Here is a 17,564-nt window from a genome sequence, read left to right as displayed (position 1 = left end):
ATATACATGTAATCAACCAGGCAGTTTCTACGTTGAGTAAGAATCGAATGAGTTGGGGAGCTGTTTAGCTTTTGGGTTTTGTTGAAGAAACAATACCGTAAAATTCACGTTTTCGTGATTCGATTTTCACACAAGTCAATAGTGATCGACAACTCAGTCATAGATTGCAATCGGAAATCGTCCATCGCCTTTTATTCTAGCGAAATCGAGTTCATAATTCACACACCGCACAAATGTAGAAACGTTGTTGAAAAACGAAATCGGTAGCATTCGGACGGGCAACATGAGCTTGACGCCTACGCGTCGGATTAGACTACTTACGGTCAAGTCGTGCAGTTGACGGTTGTTTCCGGTCTCGAAGCACGCGGTGTGCGGCTGTAGCACCGCCGCGTCCGGATGCTGCGGTTGTTCCCCGGCGGCGGTCCACGTCGTGTCCGGTTCGTCTCCCGCTGCCGCGTCGAGCAGCTGCCGTTGCCGTGGGACGCGGCCACCGCCATCGCGGTCGGATCCCTCGTCGGCCGCCAGCACGTCGTCCGTCACTGTTGCCGATGTAGCGACGCGTCCCGGCCGGCCGGCCGCCACGGGGCCGATCGCGTCCACGATGACAACGTCCGCGTCCGTCGCGCCGACGGTGACATCGCGATGATCGTTATGCCCGCCGCCGCTGCTGACGTCCGTGCACTACGAAACGTAAACGTGTTAGTTATTTGGCTGCACTTTGAATATGTAAATTAAATTCATGTAAATCAATTCGAGTTGAGTTCAGTTAAGAGAACACAAGATTGATGTGTTAAAAGTTAACAGTTCCTAAATTTAACTCGATAAGTTAAAAATTATAAGGAAAAAAGTATTAACTTAACTATGCTTAAAAAAAATTAATCTACTTTTTTTTAATCGGTATGTTAATCACATGAAAAGTGACTATTCTTTAAAAATGTCTAATTTCCTAAATTGCGATAGACAATTTTATTGAATTTTTTATCATAATATACAGTAGTGGTGCCGAAGTTTTTGAAAAATACTATGACATTGTACAACAAGGGGCACTACCGTATTTATTTATCTTTATAGTTAAAATTCTTTATACGTAACATTCGGTATCCATGGCTAGAACTCAATAACCAAAGTTGGATCCCCAAACTACAAACTTTAATATGACCTCTGATATGTAGTGTATGCGACCATTTTACTTTATATAATTATTTAATTTTTATATTAATATTTACGTTTAAACCAGAATTTAACTTGATGCATCATTTTTAAATGAACTGTGAATAGCTAAGTTATTTCAACTACCAAATAAACTATATAAGTTAAAAAGTTTATTAGAAAATAAACTAACTTAGTTAATTATTTAACTAGTTTTGTTAAAAAGTCAAACAAATATAAATTTTTTAACTTAACTTAATTTTTTAACTAGTTAATGGCCATCTTGGTATAAATTAAATATTAATTTTTAATAATTAATATAGTGTACAGTTTTTATAGTATCCGTATTTGTTCACCCATTTATTAAAGGTTCCTACAATTTTTTCGAATCTATGCAAACCTTGCATCTTGTTCATCCCGTCTAATCAAAACCATTCGATCACTATTTCACTATTTGATTGCTACTGCACGTACTGCGAGCAAAATAACTTTAATCACGACTTTTTCGTATGTATATATCGTATATACCTTGCCAGGTCTGCTAAAATTTAAACGACATTCAATGCGATTTTCAAACGAACGTGAATGTCGCTTACAAAACTATAATTTCTCTATGGATGTGCGTAGTGATATCTAATTGTTTTTCTTACGCTTCTGTACGAGTACATTGGGACGAATACTCGATTTCCACTCGAGTCCGTAACACTTCGTTTGTGCTCTTGCGGTATGCGTGTTGTACCGAAGCAAAGGTTCTCACAAAGAAGCAGAACTGGCGGAAGGTTTTGCGGGGCCCAGGGCAGACTTTCATGGGACCTTACTGTTTACGCCAGGATAAAAAATTTTTTTTTTGTAATGCCCAAATACTCGTATTACATTTCTTTTCTATTTTATATAATTTATGTAAAAACATTTTTTTTACACATAAAATTATACAAAGTATTAACCTTTTCAAATATATAGTTATTTATTCTTAGAAAATTTATATCAATGTTATAATATATTATCATATTCATATAAAAATGAAATGTAGAGAAATTAAATGTTTTCGGTAGTTATTTAAAATTGTACACAAAAAATGACAAAAAAATAAAAAAACAAATCAAAATACATCAAAATTATTTTTTCTGGTTTTGGTTGCAACAAAAACTTCAATCAACTGATTAAAATCTAACAAGTCAGTATCATCTTGTTTAATCGATAGAGTAGCTGAAGTTGTAAGTTAACACTGTGATAAAGTACTCCTTAAATAATTTTTAATTATGTTTAGTTTGGAAAAACTTCAGCAGGTTAGCTACAACAGCAGATATCACTGGGGATTGAAAGCATTATTCGAAGTGCAATTGTAATATTTGAATCAAAATCGCAATATTTTTTTAGCACTGAAAGAGCTTGAAAAGCTGTAGTTTCCTGAGGAAACATGGTAAAAAAAAATAAGCAATCCTTCATATATTTTATAACCCGTGACCAATATATCTCAAGCTTCAATCAATATAAAAGAAAGGAATAAAAATCATCAAATGTTTACCAACTGTTAAATGTCGAATGTCAAAATGGCGAATGACAGTGAAATTAAAAACAAATATCGATGATAAAAATTATTTAAAAAAAACATTATTTCTTGTCAGTGTCCAGTAAAATCCTAACCTGTAATAAATTATATGCGAGCACATACAAGATGAGGAATAGTAATATTTTTGAACTATTAAAAACATGACAAACAATAACGAGAGTGAACCAAAATTTTACTGTTGATTATTTCTTAGTGTGAATACTATATTTCATCATCAAAGTGTCAAAAATATGTTATATTATTGATGATACAAATGTAAAACTAAAAATAATATATTAGAGTTAAAGATTAAAATTCATTCAAGTTTTCACGTGGCAGACGGCATTTGTTATTTAATTTGTAAATTTATTACTTTTAAAAAAAATCATTGAATCTCATGATAGGCACGAAGCCCCTAAAATGACAGTTCTCCATCTACCTTGCCCTTCCGCTGGCGCTGCAAAGAAGTGTTGTAGGCTTTAAATTAGACCTTGTACGTTGTGCCATAGCTGCGAAACTACTTAGATTTATTGAACGTATTATTTTTTTGTTTTTCCAGCGCAGTGAAAATCTACGGTAATTCTATTATACGATTGTATTGTTAGGTGCACGAGAAATACGGATGTGCACTAAAAACTTTTCGACTGAAGAACGAACAAAGTTTTCAAATCGAAGTATGCGCACCTTTTCCCACGTACACCTATTACGTCAAAACAATAGACTTTCAAAAAGTACGAAGATAATTTCGGCTCACTGGCCATCACACACTGAGGAGACGTTGCCGTGGTGTGATTTAGTTTGTTATTCAGTACATTCGATATTGAGACATTTCTGTTTCTCACTTTAATACTAAATTATTACGTGATTGGAAATAGCATTGATTCTTTTCAACACATGAAATACTCAATTATTAGAGAAATTAATGTAATTTTAAATTTTAAGTAAACATCACAATAAAACTAATTACTCTTGAATAAATCGTTTTTTGTTCCTAAATTGGATAACTCAAGTGCACTTTATATCCGTTATATAGATGTTTCATAATTCATTATGTGTGAACTGTGCTTAAAAATACGTGTTATTCTTACAAGTCAGTTGTCATAACACAAAACTTTGACGTTTTTTTTATTTTACATTACATAAAGCAAGGCTGTTGGCATACAACACTTTATACATTATGATATGTTTAGCGGTATTTTATCATTTATAATATATTTTAGGAAGATAATTTTACTTCCTAACATATATACAAGATCTTAAAATATTTTATTATTTATTGTATTTTATTTTATTACAATTGTATAACTATTTTCTATCGAATACCAAAAATATAGAATTGTATTAATATGATATTCGTATTGACTAGAAGAACAATTTGTTGAGTAAATGTATAATTTTATTTTATAAATGGAGTACATCATAAGCTATAGTTTTCTTAAAAATTCTCAAGCATTAGTTATAATAATATTAAACTTATGTTTGTGATCTTGGTGTGATGTTCCAAACGAATTTATTATTTTCCTCTCATATTGAATACATTTAAGATTCCTTGGTTTTATGACTAGAAACATTAAGGATTTTAAAATTGAACTATGTCTAAAAACGTTGTATATTTCTCTGGTTAGATCAATACTAGAGTACTGTCCAGTTATTTGGAATCCCTATCAAAAGGTTCTAAGTGAAGCAATTGAACGAGTACAAAGAAGATTTTTACGTCTCATTGCTTATGAACGTCATATATTTTTAATATCAACACACCCTTATTATTACCTCTATCTTTAGTTAAGTCTTCAGTTCAAGTATCTCTAAATTTAGGTTATGTCGTAAATGGACATAGGTACAATATTTGTTTATTATCTAAATTAGTGAACAGCTTGATATCTTGCCCTGAATAATTATTGTATTTAACTTTCATAATCCGCAATATCAATCACGAAACTGTCCCACGTTTGAAATTCCTTTTGATCGCACATCTTATGGTTTTAATAATTCATTTAACCAGAGTATTTAACAATTTAATACATTTTGATTTTTTAACTATGAGAAATTTATATCTAACCCTTGTTTTTCAGCTATTTAATGTAATTAAAATGTATACACGTATGCATCTATATCCTGTTTTATATAAAATATTTCATTTATTCTAATTTTAATTTACCAATTTTTGTTTACAAATTATATATTGAATTACGAACTAATAATTTTATATTGTATACATTTTATGTTAAGAGATATTATGTACTGTAGTTGAGCCCACATGAGCGTTAAAAAAAATTAATTTTTATCATTTTTTATAACAATTTTTATCATGACATAGCAAAACATAATAACTATTAAAGCCTATAAAGCCTATAAAGGCTTAAGATACCTTACTTAAAATATTCATACCATCTGATTTATTTAAATTTAATTGTTACGTTATATTTATTACCAAAATAATCTTTGTGAGTTTATTCAGTTTGTTTTTCCGAGTTATTTTTCAAATAATTAGATATATTGATTGAAATATCTTCTTAGAATATAATTATTGTTGTGATTACTTTTTTTATTTCTATTTTCGTTATTGAAATTATTACATTTTAGACTTTTTAATTATTATGTAGAAAATTTATATTTGTTTTTTTTTTTTAATTGAATTTCAGTATAATGTATCTAGAAAGTTTAAATATCCTACATTTTTAATGAAAATCATAACTTCAACAAACTCCAAACAGTCAACGACTTAAGCTTAGTGACTAAGAAAATTTATATAGTATACTATATAAAGATAAGATAATTATTTAATTAAAAATGTATCGCATGTTATTGCAGAAGGTCTTTATAATAATTTTAAGTTTTCAAACTTTCTAGACATACTTAGTATAAATAGTACTTACATTGTAGTTCAATTTGTACAATAAAAAAAAAAACAAAATATAATTCGATGTTTAAATATTATTAATAATTCATGTAACTATTTATACTAGTTTTGGTTTCTGAATTTTATTTTATTTTAACCGTATTTGAACAGATTTGTTATTTGATTTACATAAAGCGTTGGGATATTCATTCTCTATCAAACCTCCAAGTTCACTATAATAGTTGTCACGTCATCTCAAATATTTGAACTACATATGAAAATAAGTTATGTCTTCTCCATAGTCTTCTTTCGAGTACATCAAAAATATTTTGTAGTAAGTATTCGAATTGAGTGAATTACTTAAGATTTTTTTCAAAAATGTTAGAATAAATTATGTTAAACACAAAAGAAATTCCATCGAATGACAAAGTAAATATTTATACCCAACGGAATAACGTTAAAAACGTGTGTAGACAATTTAAAATATTTTAATAGTAAAACATTATTTATTTAGAAATGTGGTTTTATTTATAGGATATATCTTTGAGTGCATCAAACTATCGAAATTAACTTCTTCAATTTTGCTTGTAGAATATTTTGATGCACGAAATACTTTTGATCGTTCACACTAACCGTATAAGAAATTTATGAACATTTAAGACACTAATCGCTCCAGATGTTGAAAAATCCATTAAACTGTCATTTCTAAGAAAAACGAAATAATAAATATTTTATGTTGTCACACGAACAAGACGTAAATTAAAATTAATTATACATAAGGAAGTTGCAGGAGTTCCCGTACAGAATATTTTGTATTTCTCGAAATAACTATTTGGTTGTCGATCGCTACGCAACTAAATGTACTCTAAAGTATTTTATAATTATACGAATCGATGTACCGAAGAATATGTAGCTCATAGATACGATTAAAATAAATTGTTTCTCAGAAGATTACACAAATCTTAACAATTTAACTTAAAAATGTTTTATTCGAATTTGATGTTCGATTGTTACAATGCATGCTTAATAGAAAACATATTTTTAGTAAAATTTTATTTATATAAGATATTGAAGTACATTTTTATAAATGGTTAAAACTATAAATTAGTAATTTATTTAGTCAAAGTAGACGAATCGTGTATTATTTGAACAGGATAGTTCCGACGTCGTAATTATTATATTTGAAATTGACGAAAAGATCTTATGTGGAAAACATGTATTGAATAATTGAAAGTTAAAACCTAACCTTTAATGCGTATCTATCAGAAATTGGATTTTAGCCTTTCTATAAAGTGTTGAACATCTATAATAAAAATGAATTGTCAAATAAAATAACTCATTCTAATATTTACATAATATTTTACTAAAATTTTAGACTAATAAAATTTGGATGTCAAAAAATAAAAATAGTATAATAAATTGTATATTATCATATGATTTATTATATTTTATCGCGCTGGTTAAAACCTAGTAGATGATATAATATACAAGTAACAACAGTATATAAATTACTATATAAATAAATAAATAAATAAATAGTTTATTTACAGAAATAAATGCATAAATAAAAGCTTATCCTGGAGTATTATTATATTTGTAAAGTGTAAACGGTTTCGAATTAAAAATTCATCGTCAGGTGGTACAAAGTCAATAAAATCATGATTATATTTTCATATTAAATCACGATTTTGTTGACCCTGTCATTACCTGACGATACATTTTTAATTCCAAACTAGTTGTATTTTAAAAATATAATAATATTTCAGACTAAGCTTTTATTTTTTGTTTCCATACATACACTATTTGTTTTAATTATTTAGCGTATTAATTTACAAGTATTAATCATTTAATACATTTAAATTAAAATTTTTATTATTTAATTATATAAGTTACGACATTATAATTTCTTTATTTTTTTGACGTTTAAAAACTATATCCAAATGACCATGACCAAACCGTCACATTAAATCGCCTCTATTCGCAACAATAACAATATAATGTGGCCACTACGACATATTCAGTAATTATACTTCTATACTTCTTGTTTATATGGTCGATTTTAAAATTTAATTTCATTATAATGTTTTATCAATTTTACCAGATTCCGATAAGTGCCACATATTTTCTTTTTATATTCCAAGCGAATAAAATGTTATACAACTTCCTACTTTTATATTGCCGTGAAAATAACTTCAACATCAGAAAGAACACGTGATATTACTATATAAATATATACTCGAAATCTATCTCGTAATATGCTAGATAGTCTTGGAGATAAAAAAAGGAAAAATAAATAAATCCTCCTACAAAGTTATTTACTATTATTATTGTTGTTATTATATAAGGCTATGAGGGTTGGCGCTTGGAGTAGTTACACGTGGGGAACGGTGGAAACCCTTATAATATCGTTAGGGTGAAAATATAGACGCTTCGATCGAAATCAAATAACGCACGAAATATTTTCCGCGTGCAACACGCACAATTGAATCTACGAGTCGTATCTAAACGGAATAAGGATTCAGTATCGGAAAATAATGTAAACAACGACAAATCCGACATGATATAAAACACGCACACAGTGAGAAGAGGTGTATATATAATAATTTATACTATTTGATCGTTCACAAATGAAACTTTATAATATATATACACGCCGTGCGTATCCAACAGAAACAACGGTATTTAATTAGCAGTTACAATAAATCACGATTTTTAATTAAACATCCATAAACACGAGTACCACTCAAATCTGAAGAGAAGACATAAATTAAGACAATGATTAATTTCTGACGTTCGGTATACGTGTACGTTGGTTATGACCTTTTATTATTTTATATTAAACTTTTTGGAATGGAGGGATTATACGTCTTGAGTTCAATTTGAAACGCGTATATGTGTTGTAACCAAAGAAAAACGTTATTTTTTTCACCGATACTGTAATTGTTCACTGTAGTTTACTAGGATTCTCGAACCTTGTAATTTGTGAACGTGCCTTCTCCTAAACGACCATCCGTATAATATACGGCTTGCTTTCGCTAACGATTGCTTTTGTGGGAAAAGAAGAAATAAACTCATCATCATTTGTAGCATATGGCCAATAAATACAATTACGATCATTAATTATCATTCCGTGAACCGGGAACTAGTTAATATAACAGTTAGTTTTTAACAAGGTTGCAGTGTAAAATTTTTACGAATCAAATCATCGTATCCTGAAATATATTCTTAAAGGTCGTAATAATATGTAATACATTACATTTAAATTTAAAATTATTTTTTATTTTATTTACTTATTTTTTTTTTCATACTGAAAAAATACTGAAAATATAAAAACTCTTAAGTACATTTCTAACCTCTGTTTTAATTATAGGTTAAGGTTTACTACCAGAAAGTTTGGTCTTAGAAAATTAATTGTAAATATTTCTGGCTTCGATAAGAAATTAAAATACACAATACTTAGAAAACGATAGGTACTTACAAACTTCTATGATTGCCAAAAATATTTGGGTGAAAATAATGTTTACACATTAACAATTAGCTTAACACTTTTCGAGTGTTTTGGATGACTATGTGTTGTACGTATTGTTTCGTATATTCTCATGAAATGAGCCAAAAAAATACATATGTATATACATCGATAAATATAGAAAAATAAAATTCAACTCAATCGAATGAACGAATTTTGATGCAATAAAATTACAATAAACTTGATTACGTGTTTAGATTCTAAAATCTAGTATTGAAAGTTTAGTTTTTTTTTCTTGCAAGGGAAATAAACGAAAAAATATTTTTCATATACATTAGGAGTTTTTTTTCATTGTTCAGCGTTTTATCCCGACTACCGTAAAAGGGTGAAAAAGGACATGCGCGCGTTTCTAAAAAAATAAAAATAAAAATATATAGCAGCTGCGTAGGATATTTCTGTGATGTTTTTGTACTATGCGGGTTCATAACGATAATATTATGGAATATTCTATTATTCGTTTTATGTATAAAATAAATTCGAGGGCTCACAACTCGGAATTTTCAAGTGTCTCTCGTATTGGTCCGACAAAATATAATATTTGATGTAAAAGGTCTCTGCCGTCTTGCCGAAAGCTCATGCCAGTTGTACGAAAATACTAATCATAGTAAAGGAATATTTATTCGTCGCACAGTGCATAACGTCGAGATAATGGGACGGTTCTATTTATACAAGCGCAGTCGGACGATTTACATGTTTATAACGATCGCCGCAGCGGCGGCATCGGTGTAACAGGGCCGGTGCATTGAGTAGTCGAGGGATAACGGTCGCCCGAATGGTTTCGATATTATTATCGTAATTATCGTCCAAGTTTATATAGGGTCGGTCTGTGGCCCGGCGACCATTGATACACATTGATCGCGCTGGAGATCGTGATCAGACGCCGCAGTGAAAACGACGGACCGTGAAACCGTGCACGATTGCACAGACCGCAGTCGGGTGCGCGCGGCGTACAATTTTCGGGGGGAGAGGGGGGGAACTGTTCAAATGTTTCTATGATAAAAATCAGCACTAACCGAGTACAGTACAGGTACAACCACGTAATATTTTGAATATGGACCGCTATTATTCGGATTTTCGGTAAAAATAGTGGAAATAGATGTCGGTACTGCAATTATCAGAACGAGAGACGGTTTTACCGAAACATTAACAAATTGCACCGATAACGAACAAAACGACCAGCTCTTGACGAGTGAAACGTCGACAAAAAACAGTATCATACGTATCATACGATTTATCAACGGTTGTACACTCGTTGACGACGTGGACAAATTAATATATCTGTGGTTCGCACGCGATGAGAGATTTACAAACGGAAACACACACGCACACAATCTTACCGTACGGATGGGCTGCTGTTGCTGCAACGAAGGCGTGTCACCGAACGGTGTACGAAAAACGGTGGTGTTGCCTAAACGATGTCTACAGTCTTGTCGGACCGCGCGACGGTGGACCGGAACGCGACGAAACCCTGGTATGTGGTCGGTGGTGAACTTGGTACCGACGACGGTTTTCCGGTCGTACGGAGCCGGTAACGCGCGCGGACGGCGATGACGGTAATATTATAGTAGCGCATTATCGGTGTTGTATTGCACCGGACGCGCTCGCGCTGCCGCGGGGCGACGACGTCATCTCGTGCGTCGGCGGCATCGCCTCTCTCCCGTTGGCGCGGTCCAGTTCTAATCTTAGCAGCTAATGACACCACGTCCACTGGCCGCTGTCGGGCTCGCTTGTGCGTAACGACGACGACAGAGTAACTTAACACGATAACCGCACGGTATATGATAACTACTACTACCAAGGTCGAATTAAGCGCCTATTGGGCCTCGGGGCTGAAATTTTATATGGGCCCTTTTGACAAAACATGCTTTAAAAAGGTGCTCGCTACGCTCGCAGAACGATACATTTTTTTAACTATTTCATAAATTGTCAATTGCATTATAAAATTAATAGGTATATACAATTTATGTCTATAAAACTACTAATTTTAGTATGATAAAAAATTTGTATCGGCTTAAAATGGTTTGGGTCCCTTTCACTTGGGTACTCGAGAGGGCTCCGGGGCTAAGCCGCCCCTTAATCCGGCCTTGACTACTACATGATAACTGCACGGACGATGGTATCGTTATTCGAACGAATACGAAAATCTCTCCGTTCATCGTTTCTGTTTAAACTTCAAACGTTAACAGTCCAAAGATTTTCTTCGATTTTATTTAGTTTTATCAACGTTTTAAACTGCAGCGTTTACTGACCAAGTGACGGGGACGGAATGTGATGACGATCGGAATATTTGTGAAAACGTCCTACAAATAATTGAGGACATTTAGGAAAATTTGTATCACTCGATGAGGGTTTATTTTTTAAATTTTTATTTCGTTTTAAGTCCAATAAACTTCCAAATGAACTTTAGGTTAACTGAATCAAATCGCATCCCCCTAGACGACTTGTTAGAAAAATACTTGAACATTTAATTCACTTTGGATATCTTTCATTGACGTACACACACATAAGTTCCAATAAAGTAGATATTTTTGTTTACTCGATTGACGATGATAATAGGATTTGTGTAACATATAAAGCAAAACGCAGACCGTTATCGTTGGTTTAAATTTTTCTAAAAACCCTTCCCAAAAATTTGTTTTCCGCATTCACTCGACGGTACATGGATGGATTGTATTTCACCGTCTGGAGCAAATATCAACACAGTCGTAGCGTAATGATAGTATGCATGTTAATTATGTAAATATGTGCATAGAACATATACAAGGGGCTTCAATGTTAAACACAATGTAGACATACGGACCGATGTTTCTGCGTTCGATATCTCCGAACCGGGTTTTTAGCGCGTTTGTTTTGCCTTCCGCCGGAACGTGCTCGGGAATGTAAACATAATACAATCGGTTGTCGACGGGACATGGGCCCATTACGGCGGCGAGGGCGGTGTTGGTGACTATAAATACACGTGAGCTTCGACGGCGCTCGTAAAAACGGAATCGGCCGGAAAGGACGGACATAAACATTCCTCGGCGTACTCCGTGCGTATGCACCTTGGTCCTGCGACCGCGTCCGGTCGAAAACTTCAGAAAACCGCATTGGTTGGTGTTAGGGATATTTATGTCCGATTCCGTAATGATCTATATAGAAACCACGACACCGAGACTGCAGTACAGACCGTATGGATCGTACGTTAACTCGACTTTTGAACTCCGGACAAAGCTTTTATTTATTTGAGCGTTGGCGAGAATAGGCGATTTTAACATCGCATACGGTATGTATTTTAAACGCACCAATTCCGGCGATGGATAGTTAAATGTTTATTGAGAATTAAGTACCACACGCGTCGTTGTGTTATCGTTTACTGCGAATTTAGTTTTTTTTTTTACTAGGTGCGTACACCAGTGTACGCAATAAATGCTAAATCGTTCCTAAATGGATAAATGACACATGGTCGACGTACCACCGGAACAGTTGAGCTCCGTAGCTTCGAGTTTTCACTGCTGTTGACCGACTCGTGCACGATGGTCCGGTCCTGTTTGTCTTGCAACGGTTGGTCTTCGTCGTCGTCCTCTTCGACCACCGTCTCCAATGACACTGCCGTCTCAGCCCCGACGTCTATCGGTTCATCCGCGATCACTACTTCACCGCCCTCACCGTCCTCGCCTTCCTGCAAATTCCACATCATTATAACGTAAGCGGTATAGATACCGTACGGTTAGCAGCGTGTCCCGTACGCATTCAACATTTTTCACTCGCACACGATGCACTTGCAATACGAATAATTGTTGAACGCGACTGACACGCCCGTTCATCTTAATATCGTATCATCACGCGGAACAGAGGGGACGATATTCAAGTGGATATTGCCGTGTTTACTCGCGGTCAAATCGATATTTTACGGTTCTGAAAGCGTTGATACGATTTGTTTTTGATTTTACTCGACGATGAATAAAACAAATGGCTCGGCCACGGAAATAGATCGTGACCTATAAACGTTACTCCCTACAAATTCAGCACATGCATGTTGCTATTTCGTTTATAGGTGATTCGTTGAAATATTTATGTAACCAATTTATCGATTGCTCCCCGGTCATTTTTACAAGTATGATAAAAAATTGTCACGCTAAAATTTAAGACAATTATTGGCAAGTGTAATACACAACACCTGTTAAATTATAGAACTATATGTATATAATATGTGAACATTTGCTTATTTGACTATTTTAGTAATGCATATCTATGAACGAATTATATTTTTACCGTTAGATAGCGCACGAATATATATTGTATTATACATCAGATAGAAAAACGATATACAGAATACGAAATAATTGATATTTTAACTTTATTAATGAAATAGAAGTATAATTTTGTTTTTTTTTTTTGTATTAACATATTTACATAGACAGTATTTGAAATACTTAAATACTTAATTACAGTTATGCATTGACAAATCTAACAAAATAAAAATTAATTTTTCACTGTCTACAGTTTTAGAGTAACGAATCTTTATAAAATATGGTAAAATATTTTTATCATTATTTTAAAAAATTTAAAAAATTTCAATCATAAATGAATTTAACAATTTGTTTATTTATATATTCATGATGACATGCTGTATTATTAAGACACAACAGTAAATAATAATAATTAAATGCGTAAAATATATAGTTGCTTGTGTTTAAAATGTTACAAGTACTGTTGTGATACTGGTTGTTTTTATTGCGTTTTAAAATATTTTAACTTTTATTTTTATTAAGTTCTATAAGTTTATTGAAGTTTAAAACAAAAATTAAATAATAAATATTGATTTTGTTCATTAAATGTATTTTATATCATATATATATACAATGAAATGGTTATTGACTCATAATGTCTAAATTTAAAACTATGAATCAATAGCTTTATTTACGAAATGTAATAGTTTTATTTTTCAATTGCATAAAAAAATACATCGTATAAACAAATATAACATAGGATTTTTGGAGTGAATACAAATATTAGTAAAGCAAATATTTTTTAGTTTATATAATTTTACCAACATCAATGAATACGATAAACCTTATTGTAAAACGTAAAATATTAACTTAGTATAATACAATTATTTTGCGAAATTAAAATAGTTATAACCTGAGTATTGAAATGATTTGAGTAGTGTTTATTTGATAAATATGAAATATTTCAATATTAAACAATATTTTTTTTTAAATGATTTATTGAGATAGTTTAAATTTGAATATGGTAACTGTATCTTTCAGACTGTTATATGATGTGGCGCCAAATTTCTGAATACGTATCGGTTCCAGTCGAAAATATAATAGTCTTAAACCTTGGTCGTCTTTTGTTACCCATTCATTTGTATTGAGCAAATCTGGACCATCAGCCAATGGCATAATTTTAAAAAGTGGTCTAACCTCAACATAAGAGTTAGGTGACATAGAAATGATATTATTTTTATACTTGACCATCGATTTCTTTAAAGTACAGCACATCAATAAACCAGTAAATAATGTATATGTCAACTAATATAACTTTAAGACTTATATTTTGTTGATTGCCTTTGTGTCTTTTAAACTAAAAAATTCAATTTTTTTCTTTTTAATTTGCTAAAAATTCAATTTCAATCTTCATTTATTTTTAAGTCACTATCATGATTAAACTCTAATTTACTTTGATAAAAGCAAAATAAAATAATGGCGATATAATAATAAAATGTATACAACTAACAAAGAGCTAGATTTATAATTTGAAATAAGATCTACACCCTAATATTAATAACGAAAAGCTCTCTTGAGAATTGCAAAGCATGTTTTATTTGAAATTAGAAGTTAATTTTTTTAAAAAAAAATATACATTACAGGTATAAGGTGGTAAATTATAATAATAAGTGAAAATAAAAATATTTTAGCGTAAAAACTGTCGAACATAGGGAATTGTTAAATAGGTAGTTATAATTAATATATTCTTTTAACATTTTGTTTATAATATTTTTACTGAAGGAAAGTGTGCATTTTAAGTTTAACCTATCTAAATACTCACACTTCATGAGTCATTTTAAGTACGTACACATATAGGTGTTTACATTGATAAATTGAATTTTATATACGTTTTGCCAGCAGTATGAATGTTTTGTCACAATAGTCTTTGTATTTTGTATACAATATATATTGGTATTTATGTACATACATACGTTAATCGTTAATTTTACGTTTGTTTAATGCGATAAGTAAGAAGTCAATATACGGTTCGGACACTGTGACTACTACTTTTTACTAAGGAATCGTTTAAAACTAATAAAAGTTATTTTAAACTTTACTAAACACCACAAGTCATCAAATATACTATCGTACCAAATATAAACTTTATGGTTTATTTTATTCGTTATTTTAAATACGAAAACGATAATGTTTAATAGTATTATACTATTATGTATATTGTTTAATAGTACTAAAGTATAAGTGTTATTTTGTTCTATTTATTTTCTGAAATAAGTATAATAAATATAATGAGTATTACCTCTTCATTTTCTGATTGTTCCCTACTTTTTATATAATTTTCCAGTCGTTCATATTCTTCTCTTAGATTCCATATCTCTCTCTTTAGTTGTTCATTTTCCCGGCGTAATTTTTTTATATAATTTTGACCTGAAACAGTATACAGTACATCAGTCTGCGTATAATGATACAACTTCATACATCAAATAATGCAAATTTTTTAATGTCTTAATATCATTCAAATAATTAGTATAATCGATGAGAGAGGCCTTATTTAAATAGATTGCATTCAATCTCTCGTTTAGTATACATTCAAATTGTGTTTACTTTAATAATTTATATTATATTATTGTTATACACTTCGTGGTTTTCACTGGGTGGCTTATATTTCACATAACTTTTACGTTACAATATAATATCTAGTATTAAATTAGCTAATTTATTTGCATGCCACGTTGAACGGTGATTTACGGCCTGTGCACAATTGAAATATTAAGTATAGTGTTTTAACGTTTTTTTACAATATTTTATTTGAAGATGAAATTTAAAATGTATTTAGTAAACTTTATTTTATCGACATACTTTTTCAATAAAAATGTTTTTTTCCTAGTCGAGTAATGTCTCACCAAATGTTTAGCAATAACGTCTACCGAAACAGCTGCTATATGTTTTTAGTTGATTCGAATAACAACCTACACGAGGAACTTTTTTTACGCTCGGTTGAGTTTTTTTTTAAATATTTAAATGTATTCTTACATTTGTTTAGGAAGTATGTTATTTCAACAAAAGAAAGTACAAACATGAACAATAATATTGATGTTAACGATGTTTTTCGTAAGTTAACTTTTCCTACACGCATAAAAATAAATAATGTCAAATATAATTTGTGATTTCATGCTAACAGATATAAGTGTTATAATTGTATGGAATACTTAATTAAAATAATTTAATTCATACTGTAAATGTGTAGTTTAATTAAATTAATAAAAAACATTAAATTATCTACAAAATGGTATACAGTTTATATTATAAAAGCATGAAAATACAAATTAAGCATGTCAATATTTAATGTTAATATAGTAGTACAAACAACAATCAGATTATAAATAATCTAATAATCTTTTATAAAACATTTGTTAATCAGTATTTCCATTAAATCACATTATACATTTTCATGAAATTTTATAATAATTTTTGATTTTCAGTTCTCATCAATATTTTTAAAGCCGACTATACTATTTAGTGACATATCAGCATACCGATTTACTAATGGTTTGTAATATATAATTAAATTTTTCAAACCTTATTGCAAAGGGTTAACAAAATAAAAACAAAATATTATAGACTATTAATATAATAATAAATAAAATGAGAATTATTAATTAAATGTAAATTGTATTTAAAACAAAAAAATGAAATTTTTAATTTGTTCATTGTACCATGACATTGCAAGAGATTGCATGAGATTTATGTATTTCTATGAAAAAAAAAGTTGTTTGTATTGATAATTACAAGTTAAGTACGACAGTATTGGTATTTTTATTTAATTTAAAAGTAAAATAATATTTTGTTAAACTGATCCAACTGATTTTTACTTAAAATGTTCATAATATTTGAGTATAATACAAATAAAAAGTGAAAAAAATAATATTTTAGTAACATTTAAAATCCTCATAATAACACCCTTCAAATGCATATAAAATCTCACAAAAAAACATTTTCATATTCCATAAAAAAAAAATTAGGTTACCTTTGTAATATCTATTAAAAATAGCTTGTAAAAAACTAAAATATATAAAAATAAAAAAAAGAAAAAAAGAAAAATTATAAAGATTAGCAAAATAAATGGAATTCAATAAAACGAAAATGTTCATAAAATTTTTCGAAGGAATAAATACCAGGTGTAAATTTCAAATTTGAATGCAGTAATTTTTACTAAAAAAAAGTTTCTAACAGATCAACACCACGTTTTGAGTTATTGATAGTAAAGAAAAACCTATTACTTACAGTTAT

The 17,564-nt window shown here is 30.4% G+C and overlaps 1 protein-coding gene across 3 annotated transcripts in view; it reads right to left on the bottom strand.

The window, feature by feature from the left end:
* LOC112685934 overlaps window positions 1-17,564 on the bottom strand; it is a 46,759-nt gene that overhangs the window by 13,313 nt on the left and 15,882 nt on the right. For 2 of the 3 annotated variants that reach the window (XM_025557994.1, XM_025557995.1), the window contains exons 3-5: window positions 15,574-15,701; window positions 12,518-12,724; window positions 322-681 (exon numbers count right to left, since the gene is read on the bottom strand). In XM_025557994.1, the coding sequence (XP_025413779.1) occupies window positions 322-681; window positions 12,518-12,724; window positions 15,574-15,701 (695 nt within the window). Of the gene's footprint in view, window positions 1-321; window positions 682-12,517; window positions 12,725-12,791; window positions 12,885-15,573; window positions 15,702-17,564 lie in introns of those variants that run through there. The other variant, XM_025557996.1, reaches the window with a different exon arrangement.

The sequence above is a fragment of the Sipha flava genome, unplaced genomic scaffold (assembly GCF_003268045.1).
Source record: "Sipha flava isolate LNK unplaced genomic scaffold, YSA_version1 299_pilon_pilon, whole genome shotgun sequence".
NCBI classification, from domain to species: Eukaryota; Metazoa; Arthropoda; class Insecta; order Hemiptera; family Aphididae; genus Sipha; species Sipha flava.
The sequence above is the reverse complement of the archived record's forward strand: the minus strand, read 5'-3'. Positions and strand labels throughout refer to the sequence as shown.